The 24,697-nt window shown below is 38.0% G+C and overlaps 1 protein-coding gene across 2 annotated transcripts in view; it reads left to right on the forward strand.

The window, feature by feature from the left end:
• LOC148319819 (glucocorticoid receptor-like) overlaps positions 1–23,017 on the forward strand; it is a 54,007-nt gene extending 30,990 nt beyond the window's left edge. The window contains exons 3-10 of one of the 2 annotated variants that reach the window (XM_088280272.1): positions 5,018–5,190; positions 6,237–6,263; positions 10,619–10,735; positions 15,398–15,667; positions 17,843–17,987; positions 18,416–18,546; positions 20,340–20,497; positions 20,922–23,017. In XM_088280272.1, the coding sequence (XP_088136398.1) occupies positions 5,018–5,190; positions 6,237–6,263; positions 10,619–10,735; positions 15,398–15,667; positions 17,843–17,987; positions 18,416–18,546; positions 20,340–20,497; positions 20,922–21,074 (1,174 nt within the window). In that variant the 3' untranslated portion in view covers positions 21,075–23,017. The remainder of the gene's footprint in view (positions 1–5,017; positions 5,191–6,236; positions 6,264–10,618; positions 10,736–15,397; positions 15,668–17,842; positions 17,988–18,415; positions 18,547–20,339; positions 20,498–20,921) is intronic. The other variant, XM_088280273.1, reaches the window with a different exon arrangement.
• Positions 23,018–24,697: the final 1,680 nt, after the last annotated feature.

A 24,697-nucleotide genomic window follows, 5' to 3' on the forward strand; every position in this document is an offset into this window, starting at 1 on the left:
ATCAACAAGAATCAATAAGAAATAAATATATTTTTTAAACCCATTTTTTAAACCCACTCATAAACTTTCAATAGACTTTTTGAATAGAAATACTGGGGTTGGACGTGAATCCATGGGTGGCGAACCACGACTGTATTCACTATCATTATTTAAAAGTGTTTGTCTGTGATGTACTTTTGTCAAAAGGACCCCAAGGATCAAGAATTACAACCATTTTCCACACCTTATTGTTATTGTTTTGAGGGGCCACTGACTGGCTCACTGATGAGTACAAATTTCATTTTATTGACGATGGGAACTAGCTAGAATCTGAAAAAGCGAGTGTAAACTTCTGACAAACTCCGCATGTATTGTATTTTTCTTGATGGACTCAGTTGACACATTGGCAAACCTAAATTTTCCACCACATCTTTCTTGACAAATGCCCCATTGGCAGTCAAATATGCACTGTTTAACAAAAGCTAAAATCGTTAGCTAATGCTAATCTGTACAGTGCACATCAGACAAAACTCAATGCAGGTCTACATACCGTTGTTTTGACCTCGTGTTTATTAACCCCACCGTGATGGCCCACTTGGTGACATTTAGGAGGGAACACTGACAGATATATTTTCGTAAATTGGCGGATAACATAACATTTAGTTAATTTCACACTTGATGAGTGGGCAGGCACTCCCGAGGCCCCAACATTTGTATGCAAACACATTCTCATAATATAGGTAAGATTTTTAAGTCCGGTGTTTATTTTTATCACAAATGTAAATTAAATATCCATGAAATAATCACGCACATGCAACACATGACAAGGCAGCTAACAAGTCGGCAGCTAATGTGAGGCGCTAATATAGCTGACTGCATCTTCCCTCCCTGTTCCACTGTTGCAAACGGTACAAACAGATTAGAAATTGATTTGAGTTGCATCAACTGGAATATACACTATCAAAATAGAGAACAAACAGCAAAACATCTGCTTGAAAAGACCATATTTTGGACAAAATATGCTTTTGTGTACCATTTTGGGTGTTGGACTTAAACATACTACATAATATGTGTTAACATTATGGGCATCTTAGTTTGCAGTCTTAATTTGTTCGAACAATCGTGATTACGGGAGCATTTTTTTTTTTTACTTGAGCTTGCCATGCTCTCTGATTTAATCTAACAGAGCTTTCATTCCAAAGGCCAAGTGCCAAACATCGTCTTTGCACAGCCTCTCCATTGACGCAGGAAGAGAGTAAACAAGGTCCCTCTGCCAGCGTGTACAGTATGTTATGTTTGTCGTAAGTCTGTATGGCGCTTCACAGGGACGTCTGCATGCCGGGAAAATCCCACTTGCGGAATTTTACCTCCACATCAATTTGCATGACTTAATTTGTGGGGATTTTCTCTTGTTTGCAGCAGGTTTATATTACTTTTTTTCGTGTCTTTGTTGAGAAATTTACCTTCACATAGCTCCTATGCACACACACGTTTTGATAGCAACACACTAATAATGCCATCCGTCAATGTATAACCTCAACATGCATGTTACATCACAGAATCAAAAGAAAGTAAGATAAGACCATCATTTAATTGGGTTAGATTATTCTTATTATTTTGAAAATTTCGGTCGACCTTATTGGCTGGCCGATTAATTGGTCGGGATCTAGTAACAAAAGCATCTGCCTTGTTGGGTGTGTCAACAGTGTGAAGTTTCACACTTCTTCCAGTCTATTGTGTTCAAAAGAAAGCCTCCCTCCCGCAACTTTTTTAGAAATGTCATCAGAAACTGGCTATGACGCATAAATGTGGATTTTGCACAATTGGGACTGTATAAAACAACAAAACAAAAACTAATAAAAACAAAGGCAGACTATTTTGTCGCCACACATGTAATTATGTAATTATCTAATTGCGCAAAGTTGTAAAGGCAGTGTGAACAATTCTTGATTCAGTGAGTTCTGACGTTGTACCATTACGCCTCAAATGCTACAATTTGCTTGGAAGAAAGAAACAATGAGGAAGAATAATGGGGTCATAGTTAGCATGTCTGCTTCACAGTCAAGAAGGTCTGGGTTCAAATCTTGCATTCTAACTGTTGAAATGTGCATGTAGCGCCTTTCCCTGGCTTGTTGGTAGACCTGTACGACGCACGAAGCGACTACGTTTATGTCGTAGAGACAGAAAATAACTAGAAGGCGCTGCGGAGAAATCACTGTTACTAATTTATAATTGTTAATTATACTATATAAACAATTCAAATTAGGCGCTCTTAGCCAGGAGGAATTTAAAATGGCTTCACTTCGCGTAAGCGGCATTGTTGGTCCATTCATATATAAGTTTGTGGTTATTACGGACTATTGCTGTAAAAAAATGGATGGATGAAAGAAGTGAATTCTGATGACAAATCCTAGCTTTCATTTGCCATGTTCCCATTATCATCTAAAACCTGGAAAATTATGTTAATTTTAAAGCGCCCATTCTGTGTATCTCCGATTTATTGTTATTCTCTTTTACTCAAACTCATTAGACTTGTATCTTTGTCAATGAAAACCCAAAACATGACGAGGTACCGTGAAAAATTAATGATCAGTCAACGGGAGAGTACATTTGTTGGGACACCCAGTATTGTCTGTCCCCTTCAAAGTCACGGTGAACTGCTGCCATTCCCAGCTAACTTGGCATCTTACACTTTGGACTGGTCACTTGGGAAGGCAGTAGTGTGTGGTGTTAAAAAAACAACCCAAAAAAAACCACCATGTCTATTAATACCATACAGGTGGATGAGTCTGTGTCAGCCCCCTCAATGCGACACCATGTTCCTGGCGGCATCCAAAGAGCTTATACTGTAATGAAATAAATGGAAGATTGTCCCATGTTCTGGTTAACTTGACATGCTTTTTCATCTCTGTAATGCAAGGCTCACACACTTCATTCCAGACTGCAGGAATGAGTTTCCTGCTCACCCCGGCCCGCCCCCATCATCTGTTTACACCATCTTCACAGCAGTTGTATATTGTCAGATTCCTGGCAAAGGAACCGTTCTTCCCCTTTGGCAACTTGTCTGCGTGTGCTTAGAGGGATCGGGGCAAGTTGGCTGCTAAGTAAGCCACGGTTAACCTTCTTAACTGGGCCTCCTCCAAGATGCAACACTTAGGCTCCCTCTTTAGCCGCCGTCCGGGTTATATAAGCCAGCGCCGCCCTTCCGAGAGACTGTGAGATGCTGGCCAGTGTCAGTTTCGACTGTGTGTGTGTGTGTGTGTGTGTGTGTGTGTGTGGTTGGGTTGGGTAACTGAATATTTATGAATACTAGCACTATGTACATGAATAATTAAATGAGAGGGGGCATCATGCCGCATATGAAGTGGGATATCAGGGCCTGCATATAAAATCATTATCAAGTTCCGCGTCATTACCAAGCTTCACAATGTACAGAACATTCCCATTAGAGTTAAGAAATTGCTTTCCTAGTCTACACAGCGATGATTGTTTGACATTGACATAATGCATAGCTGGAATCTGACATATTTACATCTTATGCTGGCACTGTGCCCGGGTGCTGAACTCGCTCTGCTACATAAAGTCAAGTTGGGATCGTGGCAAGTTTGTGTTAGGATTTGCGGGATATTTAGTCACAATAGCTGTAACACAATTTTAAATTCATTTTCATTCATTCTATTAGGATTTGTTATCAAACAATAAACATTTAATTAAATTTCAAAATAATGACATACTTTCCATATTTGAAATTTTTAACCGGTTTCTGTAATCATTGTGACGTGGTCCGTGTTGTAACGCTACTGTTCCTTTTGGACTTGTTTCCTGGTCTATTGTGCTATAAATATGGTTTCATGTCTGCAAGTATTTTCAAAATTTAGCATGCCTAAACAACTCAGGTTTCATATTCTTCCTTCCACAAAGAAAATCAGAAGACATTTTTTTTTTGTGGAGGTGACCTGCGAGCGAAATCAACACTGTACTTCACAGCGGTGTGCCACCGGTCCGTTACGGTGGCACAAAGTACAACACCGTGATGGATACTCACCCAAATTTATGTGGACATGTTTAGGAAATGGCTAATCAATGTTTTCATATTTGAACAAAACTCGCAGTATATTTAATTGTATTCACATTGTAAGGTTGCCTATCCTCGTTGCTTCATAGACAAAAAAAAAGTAAAACATTTTTTAATGTCCCAAAAAAAATTGATTGTCACCAAAATGTATGTGTTAATGCGTGATACTCTGAAATGATTAGAACGGAATTGCCAATATTTTGCATTATATTAATGTCATAAGCGGCATGCAAATATTGCGATTTTGCTCCTTTCATTAAAGTTGTAAATTCTAATCCAGTAGAATTGTTTCACTTTCGTATGTTTTTTTTGTTTGTTTGTTTGTTTGTTTTTTTTCCAGCCCTTGGGACCAGCAAGAAACATTTTCCGCCAATAAATTCATCATTTGTGCATTGTTCGCTTCTGACCAAATGTAACCATAACTTCAAGTATGCACAGAACCTGATTTGGAGAATTATTACAGTTTGCATTTTGCCAATGAATTCGGTGTAATAACATAGACATTCCGGCCGTGCCATGACATCATTCCTCTCTTTTGATTTATTTTTTTCTTGTTGCTGCAGGAGAAGTATGTTTCTTGGAAGTGTTCCGCTCCAAAAATGTAGCGCTAACAACTTGCTTGTTCTGAAAAGAATGCACAATCTATTGAGAAATGGTTATGTTCTGGTCCGTGACGTGACAGTTCACTTGGACGATATTTTCAGAATGTTTCTACTTGGGTTTGTGTCTGACAGTTTTACCTTTGACATAGAAGAAAGACAAGATCAATATGAGCAAGTTCGGCACGGTCGTGATGTTTATTGGTTTTCTTTTTACGTTTATCCAATGTTCCATGACTCCTAGCAACAACGCCATAACATCTCCACAAGCACATCTCTGTCTTGTATTCGTCACACACGTCAGATTTCCATACTTCCATGCCACATAAATATATATTCTTCTCTTCCTCTGTCTGCTTTCTAGCTCCACACGCCGCCCAGGAGCAGAGGCCAACAGTTCTGCAGTGCTGGGTCAATCCAAACCCAATGGGCAGGCCCACAAAGTGTGTTTGGTGTGTTCCGACGAAGCCTCCGGATGCCACTACGGGGTGGTAACGTGCGGCAGCTGCAAGGTTTTCTTCAAGAGGGCCGTGGAAGGTTGGTCATGCACTCAGACCGCACACTCGTGCCTCGTTTCCACAAAGTGCTACAGTTGAGTTTTCTTTGTTTAATTTGTGTGGCTGATGCTAATGATGGGAAAATGAAGCTTCAAATTTCCTTCATGACCCGTTTGTTGTATTTTTTAGTCCTCTAGATGGCACTGTTGTTTAAATAAAGTGTTTAAAAAGAGCAAGTCAGTGTGCTTTCAGCCCAATGTTGAACAGAGAGTGCCATCTACTGGAGCCTAAAAATACTACAACTGCTTCATGAAGCAGATTTGAAGCTTCATTCACCCATCACTAGCTGACGCTATAGGCAACACGGTCATTGAGTTAATTGATTAATCAAATGGAGTGAAAATGAGCGTTTGCACGCGCAAGTCTGATCTCTGTTTACCGTCTTGAAAACTGAACTGTACCGCTTGGTGGAAAAGTAGCTTTAGCCATACCATTGACTCTCAGGGCGATTGGGTGCAGTCGTTCTCACCGGTTGATGGTCCCCACTGGTTGCGACCTCTGCTGGGCCTGAAGTCGGCGTGATCCAGAACCTCCTTCTTCTCTGCGTTTTCTATAGCTTGTTTTTTCCAACTGTAGTTCTGACCTTTTTTTTTTTTTTTATGCATGACTACACATTTTCTCTATGCTTTCCTGTCCAAGCAAGGATGACTAACCACTGTTTTGGATTCACTTGAGTTTGTCTGCTTTGTTTTAGAGGATTTCAATAATCAGAAATTTGAAAAACAATTAAATTAAACTCGATAATTGCAATTTGTGTACCCCGCTTTACCATATGACATATAATATTGACAAAATCCAAAGTAGTTAACTGGGCCTTTGCCTGAGAGTATGCTGGACGGCCACTCGTATGTGTGTGATGTTTTGCAATTCAAATTGAAGGGTTGGACAAATATTCATCTTTTTTTTTTCAGACAATTGTTACAGCTGTTTATTTTTTTTGTTTGTTTTTCTCCCCCCCGCCCCCGCACCCATCCTCAAACAACCACCTGCCCTCTCCATTTTCCGGTCGTTTTCTCAATGGCGAAGGATGGAGAGCACGACAAAAGAGTGATGGTAAATAAATGCAACTTTTAATAATAATGCTAATCGTTCTGGTGATGATCATGATGATACGCTCTTCTGATGATTTGTCCCCGTGTTCTGTATCCTTGCTTGCGAAAACACCCAGTCTCTTCTGGCATTGCATGAAAATATGGATTCAACCCTTTTGCACATGGAGCATTTTATTGGTAACGCTGGGATTAACAAGGTGCGCTTTAGCACAAGAACACAACGTACTGCTTAGGTAACTGTATGTTCAATGTGTATCTGCTTGGCAAAGATGATTTGTGTATCTAATTGAGATTTAATTAATTGTAGAGTACATTGATGTCATAAAAGTGCCCGATTCTGCTGTCTAGATTCCATTCATGTACTACTGTGTTAAGTCGTAATTACTATTTCAAAATGAAAAAAAAAAATCATTAAATGAATTACTATGCCCATAAATTATTTGCATAACCTGCGGAGGAATTTGATGCATTGTGTTTTCACTTTATTATTACGTTTGTTTCCAGGCATTCTTTTTGAGTGTTCACCCATTTGGCGTTATGATTAAGCTAAGAACATCCAATATTTGCTGGTTTGTCATCTTATTTGCATATTGTCCCGACACCATCCATACTGTTGTGTTTTCTCACGTTTTCGGAGACAAATATGTTGAGAAATTGTTATAGAAGCAGCCGCTGCAGCTTGTCATTGTAGTCCAGGGTTCAAAGTAGCCGACCTTCACTGAGCATGTAGCAAATTTGACTTGGCGTCAGCTGCCACTTGTCACACCACAGATGGCTTTTTTCCGGCATTGTTTGCGAAACCGGCGAGCGGCTGCAACCGACGACCGATCTGGACTGCAAATCAATTCGCAGGTTATGGACATGCAATTCTGGCAGTTGATTGCGGACCGATTCAACCGGTTGTCAACAACATTTCCCGCTCAAGTCCGTTCACAGTAGATGAGAAAAGCATTCACACCAATATTCAGACTAATTTAGAGTCTTGAACGGACCTATTTTTTTTTCTTTTTGTGGTAGGAATACCGGAGAACTCGGAATCACATGACAGCGAGAAAGACAAACCGTAAATCCTCCATGACGTTTTTGTTTCTCGAATCTTATTGGTATAATCTTCATTATCTTCTCATCATTGAAATTATGAACAAAACATGTTAAAAAAAGAATTGTTTTGTCATCCATTATTATAAGTTAACATTGCTCGAAAATAGTCGCATTCATTAGTATTTTAAGACATTTAATTAATGTTGCTTTAACACCGCATCAGTTGGAACAAGGTCACACATGGCCGCTCATTTGCATTCAAGCTTTTTCACGTAACAGTCGTATTTTTATTAATAATAAGACTCCTGATGATAATCATATTAATGATATGAAAGTAAAGAATTAAATATTTCATTTGTTCACTTGCTCCAGCGCCCCCCGCGACCCTAGTGAGGAGGAGCGGTATAGATAATGCATTGATGGATGATTTGTACCACATCTGATTCACAGCCATATAAGAAGTTATCATGTTGGCATACCTTTATTTGGGTGAAAAGAATTTAAAAAAATCAATAAATAAAGATAATTCAGACAATTTAGATGCACTCTTTTTTTTCTTTGTAATACATTACCGAGGTATCGGCTCGAGACTCTTTCGCCTTCGCAAAGGAAGGCATTTGAAAGGCTTGTCACGTCCTGATCCCAACAAGCGATACAAAGCCAATGGTTGAGCTTGTGACTCATCCAGTAAATGTGCTCCGACTCCTGTTTATGAGCAGCACTTTTAAAACATGCCACTGTTGCACATGGTAGCATTCTCTGGAACACTTAATTGTTCATTTTATCGATGACGTCACTCGTGTATTGTCTGTCTGATGCCGAAGCAGAGCCGACTCGAGCTCGCACAATATGTGCTCGCATAACAGTGTCTATACATTGGATTTGAAAACATTTGCTTTTGTGCTATCAAGGGGGACACACAGTTTATTCTAAAACTCATCTAGATATTTATCTATCTATCTATCTATCTATCTATCTATATAATATATAATATATGATATATATATATATATATATAATATATATTATATATATATATTATATATATTATATTATATATATTATATATATTATATTATATATATTATATATATTATATTATATATATTATATATATTATATTATATATATTATATATATATATATATAATATATATATATAATATATATATATATATGCGACAGAACACTACATTTATCCAAAAGCTGTTAATGATTTAAGGTCTAAGAGGCTCATCTACTCGTACGGATTATTATTTATGAGTAGGTCAGATCATATCATATTAACTGTGACCTTTGCTCCCCTTTTGAGGCAAATCTATTCAAGTAGAAAAAAAAAAACGGCCCACTTAGTATTTAAAAATATGCAGCACACTCTTGGAACAGCTTCAAGCTGCTCAGTTCTTAACTGAACTGACTCCCTTATTTTCACGTCTATAAGGCGCACCGTATTAAAAGGTGCCATCTCAGTTATGGGTGGTATTTCTGTATTTAACTCACCGCATTATTGGGCACAGGCATGGTAAAAGATACACTAGCTTAAAATATATGGTAGCATCCATGCCCGCTAAAATGTAAACTAGCATGCTAGCTAGCGTATGTTCTTAAAAAGTCAATGGGAGCAAAACTGAGTTTTTTTCTTTTTTTTTTCTTTTTTTTTTTTAACGTGGCTGACAGTTAGGCCCAATCATCCATAATCCATTCCCAAATTGTGGCGTAAGTCACCGGGGGTGCCTCCCGGTCTTAGTAAAGCTGTCCGGCATCTGTCCACTCGCGGTTTCACTTTGAGCGCCCTGTTTACACCGAACGGTTGGAGTCCCTTCATCAACCTCCCCGGAATGACGGCAACCAAGCTCATTTGCTGCTCTACAGTCCCTACCAGGGGGCGTGCCTTTTGCATCCTCTTTCACGTTGGCATGCTGTACTCAGTCACGTCCGCCTTTCTTCTATATAAGCAGTGTGTGGCCTGGAAATGATCCCAGTCAGTCAAGCGGCGGAGCGCTCGAGAAAGTCACAACTTTTACAGATTTTGGAACTCGGTGCACCGCATTATTAGGCGCCCCGTCCACGTTTAAAATTTAAGAATTATAAGTGTGCCTTATGGTTGTGAAAATAAGGTAAATAACCATAATCATTGATTCATTCATTGAAAAACAATCTAGCAAATATATTAATGATTAATTGTGTCTTTGGCAGCATGGGAAGTTGAGCTTTTTAGCATGCATAATTCCTCCGGCAGCATCATACTTATGTTGACAATTAAAGAGAAGATAAGAACATTCCCCTCAAACAACCATATTTCAAAAAAATAATGAACAATTCTTATGTTAATCATGTCTGAAAGCAATTTGAAACCAAAAGAGCGCCCAATTCAAGCAGCAATGAGCTGAGGCAACTTAGTTGCTGTCTGAAGAAGGGGCCACCATGATGTCAGCTATGGGAAGCGGACCTCAGTGCAATACTGGAAAATAAAGCAGGAGTTCAGAACATTTAAAGAAAGATTCTATCAATATGCTTGTACGGGAGTGCAAAAGCCCATTTTTACAAAATATAGCAGTCCATCATGGCAAAGCTCCATGATGCATTTATTCAAATGAGATTATTGTTTCAGCAAAAGTGGATACAAGTAACTTGTGTAAAACCGGTGAAGAATAAAGCTTTTATTTCAGAAAGCGAAAAGTATTGCTAATGTCACCTCTTAAACCCGATCATGAGCCCATTCGCATTATCCTCAGTCTATATTGGTTCTGAACATGACTCTTGGTTTATGTACGATGTGCTGGCGACAAGTCCAGTTTGTACCCTTGTTAAAAGTCAGCCCCCCCAAACAACCTACAAAGGACAAGCACTGTTGAAATGGCTGGATGATCAAATTAAATGCTCAACTAGTCCTTTCCCAACCAAATTTATTGTAATCTGTTACATTGCAGTTGCTAGTTCTAAAGCGCATGCATCCGAAAACACTGTTGAATCCATGCGTTGTCCGTCATTTCTCTCGAATGTTTATGTTCGGGTTTTTCGGCTATTTACTGTAAATTGAGTTGCATGAGATGTTCAACCTTTAAATTGCACACCTTGTACTAATCACCGTTTTGTCTTGTTCCACCAGTTTGAAATAAACAGTCTTACAATGCGGAATGTGCATGTCTGATTGTTAGGTTCTACGTGTCTTATCAAGAAACATGTTCAAACTTGAAGGCGTCTGTACTGGATGGGAGACGTCTGACTCGCAGACTTTTGCTTTCGCTTGCTGATGTTGACTGACTCCTATGTCTTGTTTTTGTCTTTTTTTTCTTCTTTTTTTTTTTTTAACAGGGCAGCACAACTACTTGTGCGCAGGGAGGAACGATTGCATCATCGATAAGATCCGCAGGAAAAACTGTCCGGCCTGCCGCTTCCGCAAATGTCTTCAAGCTGGAATGAATTTGGAAGGTAAACCTTCACAATTTGAAAGAAGGGAATTTTTAAAAATGTATTTATTTATTTATTAATATGTTGCCTTTTTTTTATTTGAATATTCTTAATTTAATTCACAATGAATGGTAATTATCATTAAAGCAAAAATAATCATAGATGAATTTGAAACAATGATTGCCTTTTGGAATTGAAACCTTTATCGGGGACATCATGGAAAAAGAGCTTAAGAGATTTAATTGCTTGAATAAAAATAGTTCTCATGAAATTCAACAACCAAGGGATCTGCCTTGTTCTGACAATGTGTCTCTTAGCAAGCGCCTTAAATTTTGGCCCGACTTTTAGGTCACAGTTAGGGTTGCCAACTTTCTCACTCCTAAATGAGGGACAGGTGCACGCACCGTGCATGGTGGTGTAAACTGAGTGTAAATTCTGATTTTGATTTAACTCTAAATACAGAACGTGCGTACATTCCCTTTAATCCTTACTGTAGGCTTTGTCACCTCATATGAAACGTCACATCAAAAAACAGGTATAAGTCAAACTGAAATGCAAAATACGAGTGTGACTTACCAAAATGTTTTTTTTCCATGGATACTTTTGGCTGCTTTTGACTGATTCAAGCAGTCTCCTGTCCTTCCACACAGTCGGAGAGAAGATTTTACATGACAACTCACAGTTTACACATATTTGAAGTTCATTTTTGAGAACAGTTCTGTGCAGCATCTGTTTCTTGAGTCTGACCATTTAATGGCCTTCAGAGAGAAAATCCTCTCCTCAAAGGTATTTGAGCCTGGCACACTGAGGACAAATGAGATGATCTTGAAATGTTGATCAGGTTTGCTGTTCCAGTTTTCTTGAAATGCAGCCAAGTCACTAAAAGAGAGCTCATCATAAAGGCCAATTGGTCTCAGTTTCACGATTCCATTTTGTTGTGTGAAGTCAAACCACTTGTCTAGGTTAGCCAACCATGTCTTGGCAGCTACTTGCACAAAGATCCACCCAGTTTCTCTTTATTTATTTTGTATTTTTGGACAGCTTCACATTAGTGTTAACTCACATAAACACACTAATGGGGGTCCTCAGTTTCGGATGTAGTTCTGTTCTTATGACAATGACCCCCGAATTGTATGTTAGTCGGAACACGCTGTAGACAATCATTAACCATTCCTAATTGCTTTTAATATTCATATGTAAAACACTTAGGTGATAGATATACAACAATAAAATAAAAGACATGTCTCTATTCAATTGAACTATATTTATAAACCACTAAGACAACCACCGCTGTATACAAACTAAGTCATACAATGACAGACAATAAAACAAATTAATAATGAAAACAGTAAAAAGTGCCAAAACAGTCACGCCAAAACCAAGTTTCATGCTGAATCAAAAGCCAAATAGTAAAAATGAAACGAGTTTTAAAGATGACAAATGATTCTTGTCTAATGTTTTGTGGATGGTCATTCCAAAGAGAGGACAAACAACAAACATTTCTGACTGCTACAATAATTGTTGGGAAAAAAAAAAACTTTTTGGCCATAAATATGAAACTGTCAAATTAAAAAAAGTCATTTTTTGGCAGTCACTGACTTGGCTCTCTTAAGCAAGGTAATCCATTATATAGCAAAGCTAGCTAGGTAGCTAGCTGGCTGGTGAACTGAAGTTAGCTAACGGCACTTGTTGTTTTGTTTGTTGCAGTGCAGCAAACTAACGCTAAAAGCTCTGATACACTGCTGAATGGTTTATTTAATGCTAACAATTAGCATTTAATCGCATACACATATTAAGCTTCCCTCACACAATCTAAGATTCGTCCTGATCCAAGTCTGAAAAGGATATGATTCAATGCTTTCAGAAAGCCCTCGGATTCTTGCTAGCCCTACATGGTAGCGTTAATGAAGTAAGATATTTGGCCTATGTTCCAACCTGCAAGGTACAAATGGCAAAGTGACATCAAGTTCATCCTGCGACTTTCAACATGGCTGTTTAAAGGGTGATAAATGCCCTTTAATTGCTGTTTCTTGGGTTGTTTTGACCAGAACATTTCACAGACGTGTTATTATGCCACCTGGGAATGGTTTTACTTGGTGGAAAGATGTTCTAATACCTCCAAGGAGTCAGCTGTGTTCAATTGTGTGACCGCAGAAACTGGTGTACAAATATATATTTTTTCACTTTGGTAACAAGATGCGTCGCACCTCAACCTACATTCACCGTGTTAACGCACCTCCTCCTGCAAAGCGGAGGTAATAAGACCTGGCTGAAGCCAAAATAACAGTGAGAGATAACACGTCCCCTGTTTGTGGCCTCTCCACATAAAGCGAGCCACAGCAGACTTCGAATTAGCTTAGCACAAAGACTTGATTCACGGCCAGACCGCCTCTGTCCAAAGGTCACCTCCACTTGTGCTAAACCGCTAAAGCTCGCCGATCAATATCTTATATGGGGGCATTTTGTTCCATGCAAGACAACAAGACAGAAGCCTGTTTGACCTCTGATTTGATTTCTTTCAAAGATCATGGAAATAAAATTAGTGTGACTGGTTGGGGACCAGTCAAGTGTGTCTCCTGTCTCTTGCCCAAAGTTAGCTGCTCACCTGCCACTCTAATAAGTTCTATAGAAGTTGATTGGATCCATTCCAGAGGTTGAACTTAATCATAAACCCTGTAAATGCTTCATAGATCCTTGCTTTGGAACACCTTACCATTGTTATGAGATTGTTTTAGTTATTTGTAAAACTAGAATTTGTAAAACAAAAGATTTTAAATTGTCAAACATTATGGCGTAATGCTTAACGATGGCAAGAAAATGATGACCGCATGTCAAAATTCCCATTCTTGTATTCAGTAAGAGTTCAAATGGACTCAGCAGTTAAAGGGGTAGTTTGCAGTTTTAAAACAGCTAGCAAGGCTTGAATGTAGCTTTGCTTTGCTAATGCTGCTACATGATATGTAAACGAATCACTGCTAAGTGCACTTTTTCCGTTATTTAAGGGCAGTTGTTAATGTTCAAATAGTCCATAATGTTACAGTGACATAGAATGTACGTTTTAGAAATCAAACTAGAGCTGTAAAAATTAGCCCAAGCGTTAACTTGAGATTATTATTTTTTTATTTTTTTTTATAGATATTTTGAAGAACGGAATGTATAAGTTTTAAGAAATGTTTCGATGAAAAATTAATGCAAAGATGACTCCATTTAGATTGTATTAAATGATCAAAGAAAGCTTTTAGAGCAGTCTTTGAATTAAAATACACTTAATATTTGGTTATTTTACATTAATTCAGATGTAAGCTTAAAAAAACTTGTAGTTGAAAAATGTGATTAAATGCAATTAATTATGGAATTTCTTTTGCGATTAATTAGTTAAAAAATTTAATCGTTTGACTATAAAAGACTTTTTTTCTTTTGGTTTGATGAACACTAGGCTACTGCATTTTATGTTGGTCATGATGGTGGCGCTCAGAATTTGTTTAGGTGGCACTTGTCAAAGGTTTAAGAACATCTTTTCTACATGAAGAAAACCGATGAGGTCAAAGTCCACGTTTTGCATTGGTGTCCATCACTCATTGCAGATCAAGTGAAATTGTATATACAATTAAGTTCATAAATACATACCGGCAAATTCCACAAGTCTGTCATGTCGTTCGCCTGACGTTCCATCTGGATTTGAAAAAGCCGTAATCAATACGCTGTGCTGTGTGAGAGAAGGAAGAAAGACTTTGAGGGATTTGATGGACACCACTGTTGTTGTGGGACTCCTAGTTGTCATAGTAACCGTAGAAGAGGAGAGGGAGAGAGCAAGAAAGTGTGGCGGACTAAATGTGTCTTCGGTGTACGGTATATGAGCCCAAGCCCCCATTAAGCCTACCAATCCACGTGCTAGCGCTGTGCACTGCTGACAGTTTTTTTGACACGACTGAGGTTTCAATCTCCAAATCTTCATCTTGCTTTTTCCTGGATTGTATGTGGCCGGGGCAATTTTCACGGTCCGTCCTCGAGTCCTTTAGATTATTTTTTATTTGTACAAATTTTCAGGTTCGTCAATTATATTATGCCTTTCTCTCTCTCTCTCTCTCTTTCTCTCTCTCTCTTTCTCTCTCTCTCTCTTTCTCTCTCTCTCTCTCTTTCTCTCTCTCTTTCTTTCTTTCTCTCTCTCTCTCTCTCTCTCTCTCCCACATACACACACATCCATGAATGAGATCATATTGGATGAGGTACACATTTTACAATTTTAGAGATGCTTTAATATTCCCCCAACCTGAAGTTTTTGGGGGGGATTCATTGACGAATCAAATTTAAAATAAATAAACAGATGAATAATATGAATTCAAATTTCCATCCTTTTATTTTCCAAAAACATGACATTATTTCAAATTGACGGTGCAGAAAATGCTGAGGAAAAAGGGGGAGGGGAGACTACACACAGGCTGGTCTCTGATTGGATGCATGCTGCAAAGTGCAGGCTGCAGGTGATTTTTGTGATCGTCAATGAAAAACATTGAGCCGCATATGCCGAAACAGTCACGATTAGGGGCCGATTGATCACGATACATGTTTAACAAAATATAAAATAGAAAAAAATCTTTATTCTTGTAATTACAGTAATATCAAGTTGAATTAAAAATTGCCACTTATTGGGTGATATTGACCCATCTTTTCATGTCCCACCAGCGAGGAAGAACAAGAAGCTGAAGAGGGGAGAACAGCAGACCATTAGAGCACCGATGCCCGTCCCCGCCACACCCACGGCGGTTATCCCTGCCTGCATGCCCCAGCTGGTCCCCGCCATGCTGTCGGTGCTCAAGGCCATCGAGCCGGAGATCATCTACTCAGGCTACGACGGCACGCTGCCCGACACGTCATCGCGACTCATGAGCACGCTCAACAAGCTCGGCGGGCAGCAGGTCATCTCGGCCGTCAAGTGGGCTAAGTCGCTGCCAGGTAATGAGAGGCCCCTCCGGCATGGCCTCGCTCGCCTTCTCGTTTGCCGTCAGGCTTGTAATTAACACCGACGGGTGGAAACGTGAGCCAAGTCTGGGCAGAAACCATAGACAAAATTCTTTGGCCAAATTTAAGACTCATTGAGCACTTTCATCTCAATCTCACCAAGAGTCCCATAATATTAAACAAGTGCTTCACTGATTTGATGTAAAAAATAATAATAATATGTATAGGTATTTACACATTCAACATTACACATATTGGTTGAAGGAATTATAATAAAATTAATTGGATATTAACTTTTTTAAATTACAAATTTGAAATTGATTTATGTTAATTATGAGTAATAATTAAAATGATTTATTTTATTATAAAAAAAATGTAAATTGATTAAATGTGAATAAATGAAAAACTAAAATGAAAAAATGCATATATTTTATACGTATGTATACAGTATGTGTATTTTTTCAAATGACTTTTATGATCCAACTCACCTGCTAGGAGAGTCGTGACCATTAAGAAAATGAATGGATGATTGAAAGAATGAATGTCATAGAGTGAGATGTGACCAAATTGAACACCGACCCGTGATGTCGGCATTTGAGACGAGGCCTAATGATTGGCTTTCATGAGGCACTTCACATTTGGACCGAGGCTGTTAGCTCATCATGTGAAATGCAGAAGAGGCATTAATGAGGCCAAGCTAAGGTTCCTTTTGTCTCGTTGCATTCATCATCATCCAGGCGCAGCAGACCGTGTTCAAGATTCAGGCAACAAAATGGCACTTGGATTGATGTTAATTACTTCAATTTGGATTAAAAAGGAAAAATTATTACATTTTAAATCAGGGGAAAACTGACTGATCCAACTTTGTGTGTATATGGAGAAAAACTATTTACAAAATATTAAGGCTTGTGATTTTTTTCAACCCAATTTTTTGTTAAAAGTCACATTTGATGATACATGGATTTGGACGGTTGGGAATGATAATTTAAAATAAAAAAGACAATTCAAATGGGTGGTAACATTAAGCTGCATGCAGGGCCGGAGCTATCGAATATTTTCTAAATCGGGTATTCTACTGATTATCCCATCGTTTAATCGGGTAATCGTTATAATAATCGTCCCTGCTTAGCTTCATTGGAGAGATTTCCCTCTCCCTTTTTTTTCTATTTGAATGTTGGACTTCTTGGATGCTGTCCGTTTTAGTCGCCGTTGCATGGGATCCACAACAAGTGCTAAAAATGCCATCACAAGTCATGCAATGCCCAAAAACCATGCGGGGGGGGGGGGGCGGGGGGTTCAAAGATGACAACAAGCCGTGAAGAATTGCAAGTGGTGATTTGCCCTGCGCTGATCATGAGAAAGCAGACACATGACCTGCTAATCGCTGCAAGTATTCTCTTGAGGATTTTCTCCCTTTGATTGATAATACTGCTCCACAATAACCACAGTTCACATTTCTCTCTCATTAAAAAAAAAAAGTACTGATGAAAACGTAACATGAGCTTTTTGTTTGTTTCCTTGTGTGTGGCACAACCCGTGACGTCCTTTTACTGTGGAGACATTTTGGCTGGTTCACACAAGAGAAAGGCCAAGATGAGCTGCTTCACCTTATTCGGCTGCGTGTGCAAGTTTGTGTGCGTGCGTGTGTGCGTGTGTGTGCGTGTGCATTGTCCCAGCTGGCAGTTTGCCACAGTGATAGTGAAGGCCGCCTCTTAGTGGGGGCGGCTTTTACATAACTCTGTTGGAAACAAATGCGTCGTGAAAGGATTTCTTTTTAAATGAATGAATCATATTTGTTTTAGTTTTTTTTAATGACTTCTCTAAACAGCCGCGATTTGTTAACTTTAATTCAATCTGGCAGTTTGCTTTGAAATAAATTGGGTCTGCATGTGATTCACCCCCCCCCCCCCCCCCCAAGTATTTTTTTTGTTGAATTTAATCGGGCCAAATTGTTTTTTATTCAAAAGAAGCTGAGTGCGTTGAATCGAACCGATTCTTATCATTCCTCATTTAAATAAATAAAAATATATACATATATATATATATATATATATATATATATATATATATATATATATATATATATATATATATATAAATTTTATTTATTATTTTTTTTTAATCCCGAAGTTGTACTGGATCTGATGCCCGGTAACTTGTCCTCCCCAGGCTTCCGTAACCTGCACCTGGATGACCAGATGACGTTACTGCAGTGCTCGTGGCTCTTCCTCATGTCCTTCAGTCTGGGCTGGAGGTCGTACCAGCAGTGCAACGGGAGCATGCTCTGCTTCGCCCCCGACCTCGTCATCAACCAGTGCGTATTGTCGGCTGCTCGCGCATCTCTCTCTCTTTCAACCGGGTCACGTTTTTGTGACTTTAAAAAAAAAAAAAAAAAAAAGGCAGATGGAAACAATTGTTTGTTTTCAATCTAAAACATATATGAAAATATACTTTTTTTTTTTTTTTAGGAAATGGAAGTATTATTATTATTATTATTATTTTATTTTGATCCAAAAATGTTTACTTAAAAAAATTAAAAACTATTAATTCGGTTTTCTTTGTCGTTTGTTGTTTTGTTTTATTATATTTATTTATTATTTTATCTCATTGGAACCAGAATTTTTATGGTCACAGAAAAGACTTAATTATACTCACAAAAACACAAAATCTACCTATAATATGATAACAGTGACTATTCCCGTACTACTATGTGACCTTTCTTGTGGTCTCGCTTTTCCTCAGAGAACGCATGAAGCTTCCCTTCATGACGGAGCAGTGCGAGCAGATGCTGAAGATCTGCACGGAGTTTGTACGTCTGGAGGTGTCCTATGACGAGTACCTGTGCATGAAAGTGCTGCTGCTTCTCAGCACAGGTAATTATCAAGCAGCACCGCCTCATTTGGCCTAACGTCGCTCTTAAATAGGCGGCAAATTGAGAATACAAATGATAAATCGAGGAAAATGTGAGTGTGTTGCTTGCACCTCTTTGGGGGTGATTGGCTGGCTCAGGGATGAACTCAGAAAGGACAATGACATTTCGATGCTGACTTCAAAGCTATTTTCATCAGCTCCCCGGAGGCAAGCCGAAAATATCAGGTCAAGACAAGATGAATCATTTCTCGTTTGCTTCCAGGTTCATTCAGTTGGATTCATGACGAATGACGTCACTTGTCGCTGGCTTGATATGGATAAAAATCAGTGCAACTGCCAAAGTGGAGTAAACAATTCTGACTGGCAAACTTGTTCAAAACAATTTGCAAATATGATCGAGCGCTATATGCTGAAAACAAACAGATAAAGTATTTAAATATATATAGATTTTTTTTATGGTATTTGGCCGACATACATTAAGTTAGTAAACATTGTTTATTTGTCATTTTTATGGTTTTATTGTCTGCACTGCATAATATCTGTTACATTTTTCCCATAATGCCACGGGGTAACTGTGCTAAAAGCTAAAATTATTGAATCATCAATATCCCGTGGGAATATGAGACAAAGAAATGCTGCTTTTACTAAACATTTTCAAGCTACTGCATATTATTATTTAGCTAGCTAGTTTCCTTTGCTATCTATTGAAATCCCCATCTTAACTAGCTACTTATTTTATAGGCTGTAGCCTGCTACTTTTCGGAGAAAAGCTACAAATTTAGTTAATCTACGTAACTACATTTTTTATAAAAAAAAATAGTGGTAAATATTAAATCCCAGACTCCGAAGAGGACAAACAATATAGAAAATTGATGGATGAATGAAATATTGTATACATTGTTTATTTTATCAATTTTATTTTCTTGTCAGATTATCTGTTTTAGATGCATAGATTATATAAAAGATTTAGTAAAATTGCAGAAATTTTCTTAGCTAACTATTTTTGTAACTTAGCTAGTTTTCTTTGCTAGCAACTGAGCTTATATAGCATATCAATCACAGGAACAGCTAATTTCTGTATTTTATGTAATGTAGCAAGCTGCATTTCTGTGCTCCATCCATCTATATTTTAGCAAGCTATTTGACTATATTTTAGTGATTAACCTTTCCCTAATTTTCAAATTGTATTTGTTGCATACTGTCATAATCACAAAAGTAAGAGAATTTTTCCCGCTCTGTTTATTCATTTCATCCTTTGACGTTTCAGCCAAGCAACAAGCATCTATCGGCATCTCCCCAAACAATACTCACATTCTCATAAAGTGTCATGCAAGAAGGGCGAATCTTATTTGGTATCCTCTGGAGTTATGAAAACTCCCTTTCAGCCGTGCTCCCTGTGCTTTTACATTATCTCGAGCGGCGAGTGTGATAATCCTCTTCTGTGTTATGTTCTCATATTTCAACATACCGTATATGAGCAGCACGGGAGCTGCCCTGTATGTACATTCTGGAAAAGGGATGTTTGTGTTGACTGGCAATTCATCAGCATCATCAAACTCAGGCACAAGGCTCCCATAGGGTCCTTCGGAAGTGCTCACATTTTGCATACATTTACAGAACAGTTAAATACAACTGAACTGACGACTTTAGATGCTCACTGAGCTGATGTCTTACGAGCTTTACTGTCACACACGATGTGTGTGTTTTGGTTGACTTTGAAGCATTCTGGTTTAACTCCAAATTAACATTTTTTTTAAATTTTATTTTATTTTTTTAACTTTGCATGTATGTTCAGTGCCGAAAGACGGGCTGAAGAGTCAGGCGGTGTTCGATGAGATCCGCATGACGTACATTAAGGAGCTGGGAAAAGCCATCGTCAAACGAGAGGAGAACACCAGCCAGAACTGGCAACGCTTCTACCAGCTCACTAAGCTACTGGACTCCATGCAGGGGGTGAGCACGCACACACACACACACACCCACACACACGTCATACACATCGTCACAATTTTGACCGACGGGTCAGAACCGAGAATTTAAGTGTGAGGCAGACGTGGTAACCACCACTTGACCATGCTGCCACCTGCAAAATCAATATGTTAGATATAATACTACATGAAAATCGGCAAATCCTCGATTATCAAACTAATCATTAAATACTTTTGATAATCAATTTTTGGATAATTTCAGCCCAGTTTGAACATTTTCACTTTGTGGTGTGCTCACTTTTGTTGCCAGCAGTTTCAATGTTAATAGCATCTGTTGCGATATTGTAAATGTAAATTATTTTCCAAACTGTACGCTGGCTACATTACAGTGTAGCAAAAGTGTCGACCATGAATGAATGTGAACATTGAATCAAATGCGTCTTTTTTAGATGGTGGAGGATCTCCTTCAGATTTGCTTCTACACGTTCATGAACAAGACGCTGAGTGTGGAGTTCCCCGAGATGCTGGCGGAGATCATCACCAACCAGATACCAAAAGTCAAAGACGGCAGCGTCAAGCAGCTGCTTTTTCATCAAAAGTGAGCGCCGCCCCCCCCGCGTCCAGCCATGCCTTAATTGCCCCCCCCCCACTTGACTGCCACATCCTCGCTCAGGTTTGACAACCGCCTTTCAATTTGGATTTTCAGAGGAAATATTTTTTCCCCCCTACTCCTCCTGAGACCGAATGGTGTTCAATTTGGTGGTCACATGCTTTCACCGTCGACAGCTACAAACAGTCACGTGCTGATCACGCTCCCGCGTCTCCCGCCGCCGACCCTCAGAATGTAACGTGTCAAATATGTCATGAATTCTTTTCCTATATGTGTATATAATATATCCCGACCTGCTTTCAGCTTGTAACAAGCAACTAAACACAGCAACTGAAAAGAAAAATCTCAGCGACTGAAAAAAAAAAATGAAATCTATCTATATATCTATTTTCCTGTTGTTGTATTGCACACACTCTCGCTTTGAAGTCCATTCGGCAACAGCGCGTACAAGTGAGAAGGGAAACCAGTGCCTTTCAGCTCCAAAAGCTCTTCATAGCATTAGATTTTTTTCCTTTTTTTTTTAACACGCTAGCGAAACTTTGCGCAACTTTTCACAGGGTGTGAAAACATTCTTGACTGAGTAAAGCCTCATCAAAAGGAAAACATCATCATAAAGGTTGTTATATATTATGAAGGGGAAACTAGCGTAAATCATAATGATTTTTTGGGGATGAAAACGTTTGTAATTTTCATTAAAAATGTTTTGTTTTGTTTTTTAAATAAAGTGAGTAAAGTTAATATTTATGAGAAAAAAATAAATATTACGAGTAAAACTATTATTTCAAGAATGAAGTCGTAACGCAAAATTCATTCATTTATGACATTAAAACTAGTCGATGAATAATACGGTCACGTAACTAGAAACAAGTTGCACCCTCTTTTATTTTGCGCGCAAAATATCTTGAGAAAGTTTCAATTTTAACAAGAAAATAAAATTTAGGATTCACCAATCAGGTTGGTGTAGTGCAAGAATAAAGTCATCATATTACGAGGACATAGTTTAACAAGTTGAATGTGAGAATTTGATGAATAAGATGTTCAGGGCAACAAAAATGATTGATCATTTTTGGACAAAAGGTTGAATAAGTTATTGTGCTATCACAAGAATAAAATCATAATTTTATGGGGAAAAGGTTGCCGAATTCTGAAATGAAATGAAGTCGGAATTTTAGAGGAAATTATTAAGTGACAATGAGTCCTATTGATTCTCCCATTTGATAAGCTAAGCACATTTCTTATGAGTAATTTTTTAATAAGTTTGTTTGAAGTAATTTTTCAATTTAATTACAGTAGTACCAGTTTTTGACATATTATTCTTGCAATATTACAACTTTTTTTTTCTCTAACATTGAATTCCATGACGGGATTCTTCTCTCACGGTCCTTCTTGCTCCTTTACGCATTTAAGTTCTTGTGAATAATTATCAGTTTTCATGAATGCAAAATTTGTGGTCATTGTATAATTTTTATATCACATTCAGCAGATGAACCCTTTAATCACTTATGAGGCATAATGACTCAAGAGACCATTTAAAAGGAAATAGAAAGAGTTATATAGAGATATATAATATATTAAAATATTTTTCTTTTGCAAGATGTTTAAAAAAAAGTCCCATGAAGTTCTATTCTCTGCTCCACTATTTTCAAATGCGATGCAAAATCATTTTGAGAAGAAAAAAAAAAAAAGAAAGAGAATAAAAAGCTCAGGCTCGGTCACTGGTGCCAAAAGTCACAGGAGGTTTAAAATTGATGGCTTCTATTGGTTTGATGTTTCTGGACTTGTGTGTGAATGTGTTGGTGCGTGATGCTCCAATTGTGACCATTTGCTTCAGGGTGCTCATATACGGTATGAGGTTCTCACAATGTACACCAGCTTCAATGTACTGATCACTAACTATTATTATAATGCAGGTAATATTAAATATGGTAGCTTTTAGGGATGGGTTTCAAAATTGTCTTTTTACGCTCCCACATGCACTATACACACCTACATAAGTAACACACATAGTATATACATACAATAACACTCTGTACATATTTATATCTCACACAGTTATATATGAGTGCCTGTCAACCAGTGATGGAAAACAAGTATTTTCCTTCTTAGGACACAACCTGGAGCCCATTGATTTTCATCGTTGGGCTCCGGAGGAGTTAATGGGCTTGATTGCCATGGCGACTGGACTTTGTGCGTTACTTAGGGCTAACGGCACAGCATGCCTTGGGCGAACACATTCTCAGACACACACACGTGCAAATACTTCGTGTACATAAGGGGTGCCAACATACTTGGTACAGTGTAAACAGCTTCTTGTCGAAACATTATTTTTGTTTTTTCTTTTAAATAAGTATCGATTTAAGGGAAAAAAACAACTGCCTCAGGCATTATGTATCCTCATATGGTGCCTTTCAGACGTATTATTTTCACCAAAATAATCAGATTTTCACCACTTACTTTAATATTCGTTGAATTCGGTAGATTCCATGCTGGAATGAATACATATTGGCCAAGCTACGGCACATTTACTTCATGACTGGATGGACATTTTTGGTTGTTACCATTTTATGAGCACATGGCAGATCTTTATTTGAGCAATATGATTCTGTTAGCAAGTTGACTGGCTAACACTTTATAATAAGTAAACACTAAAAAGCATTAGCTTAGCATTTGTTAATGCTGAAGTCATCATTTATAACGTACATTTCTGACATAAATAATCATTCACATCACCTTAAAAATTGCAAAGCCATTTGCTGCGCAACTGCATACAGTATACAGTTGTTGCATATAAGATAAAGAAAATGTCAGGTGGTACCTTGCAAAATAACGACGGGTAACACTTTATAATGAGGTATTTACAAATTATGTATATGCAAATGATTAGTCATGTCAGAAATCCGCTTTATAAATGTTGACCTCAATATTTACAAATGCTTAGCTTATGCTTATTACTGTGTACTTTTTATAAAGTATTACCGTTGATGATGTACCATTAAACAAATATTCCAATTTCTGAAAGGTTTTCTTTACAGTGGTTAGGCACGATATTGGAAAAAACATGCGATATGGATGTTGACTCCAGCCATATCAATATTATTGCCCTATTTAACACATATTTAGAATTAGAATTAGAATTAGAAATCCCTTTATTGTCATTGTACTCAAGTGTGCAACGAGATTAGAGGGCTCCCCTCTCCAGTGCAATACAACAATAATACAGACAAATATATAAATTCTTAGCGATATGCATATTACATCGGCTGTTGTCCCGATATTGATATATATATTTTTTTGATATATTGTGCATCCCTATCAGTTTATATTTCACTCTAACAGAGTGGACTTGTTATCCAACCAAACACATATGATGAAAATTACAAAACTGTAAATATTCACTCTCTGCAATGATTTACTTTATCCCCGATTGAAGAAAGACAAATTCCTGGTTGGAGTGTCACTGAAAGCATCAGAGTGTTTCTCAAAGGAGCTGTTACTTCATAATGACCAGGTGGACAGCAATTTCATAGACTAAAAAGGACTACTCATTTTGCTAAATAATAAATGGACTTAAATTCACACATTCACAATTGACACACTTTGTAGTCGGCTGAGCAA

Source organism: Idiotropiscis lumnitzeri, chromosome 17, assembly GCF_059441095.1.
Source record: "Idiotropiscis lumnitzeri isolate Australia: NSW breed Sydney's pygmy pipehorse chromosome 17, RoL_Ilum_1.0, whole genome shotgun sequence".
Classification (NCBI taxonomy): domain Eukaryota; kingdom Metazoa; phylum Chordata; class Actinopteri; order Syngnathiformes; family Syngnathidae; genus Idiotropiscis; species Idiotropiscis lumnitzeri.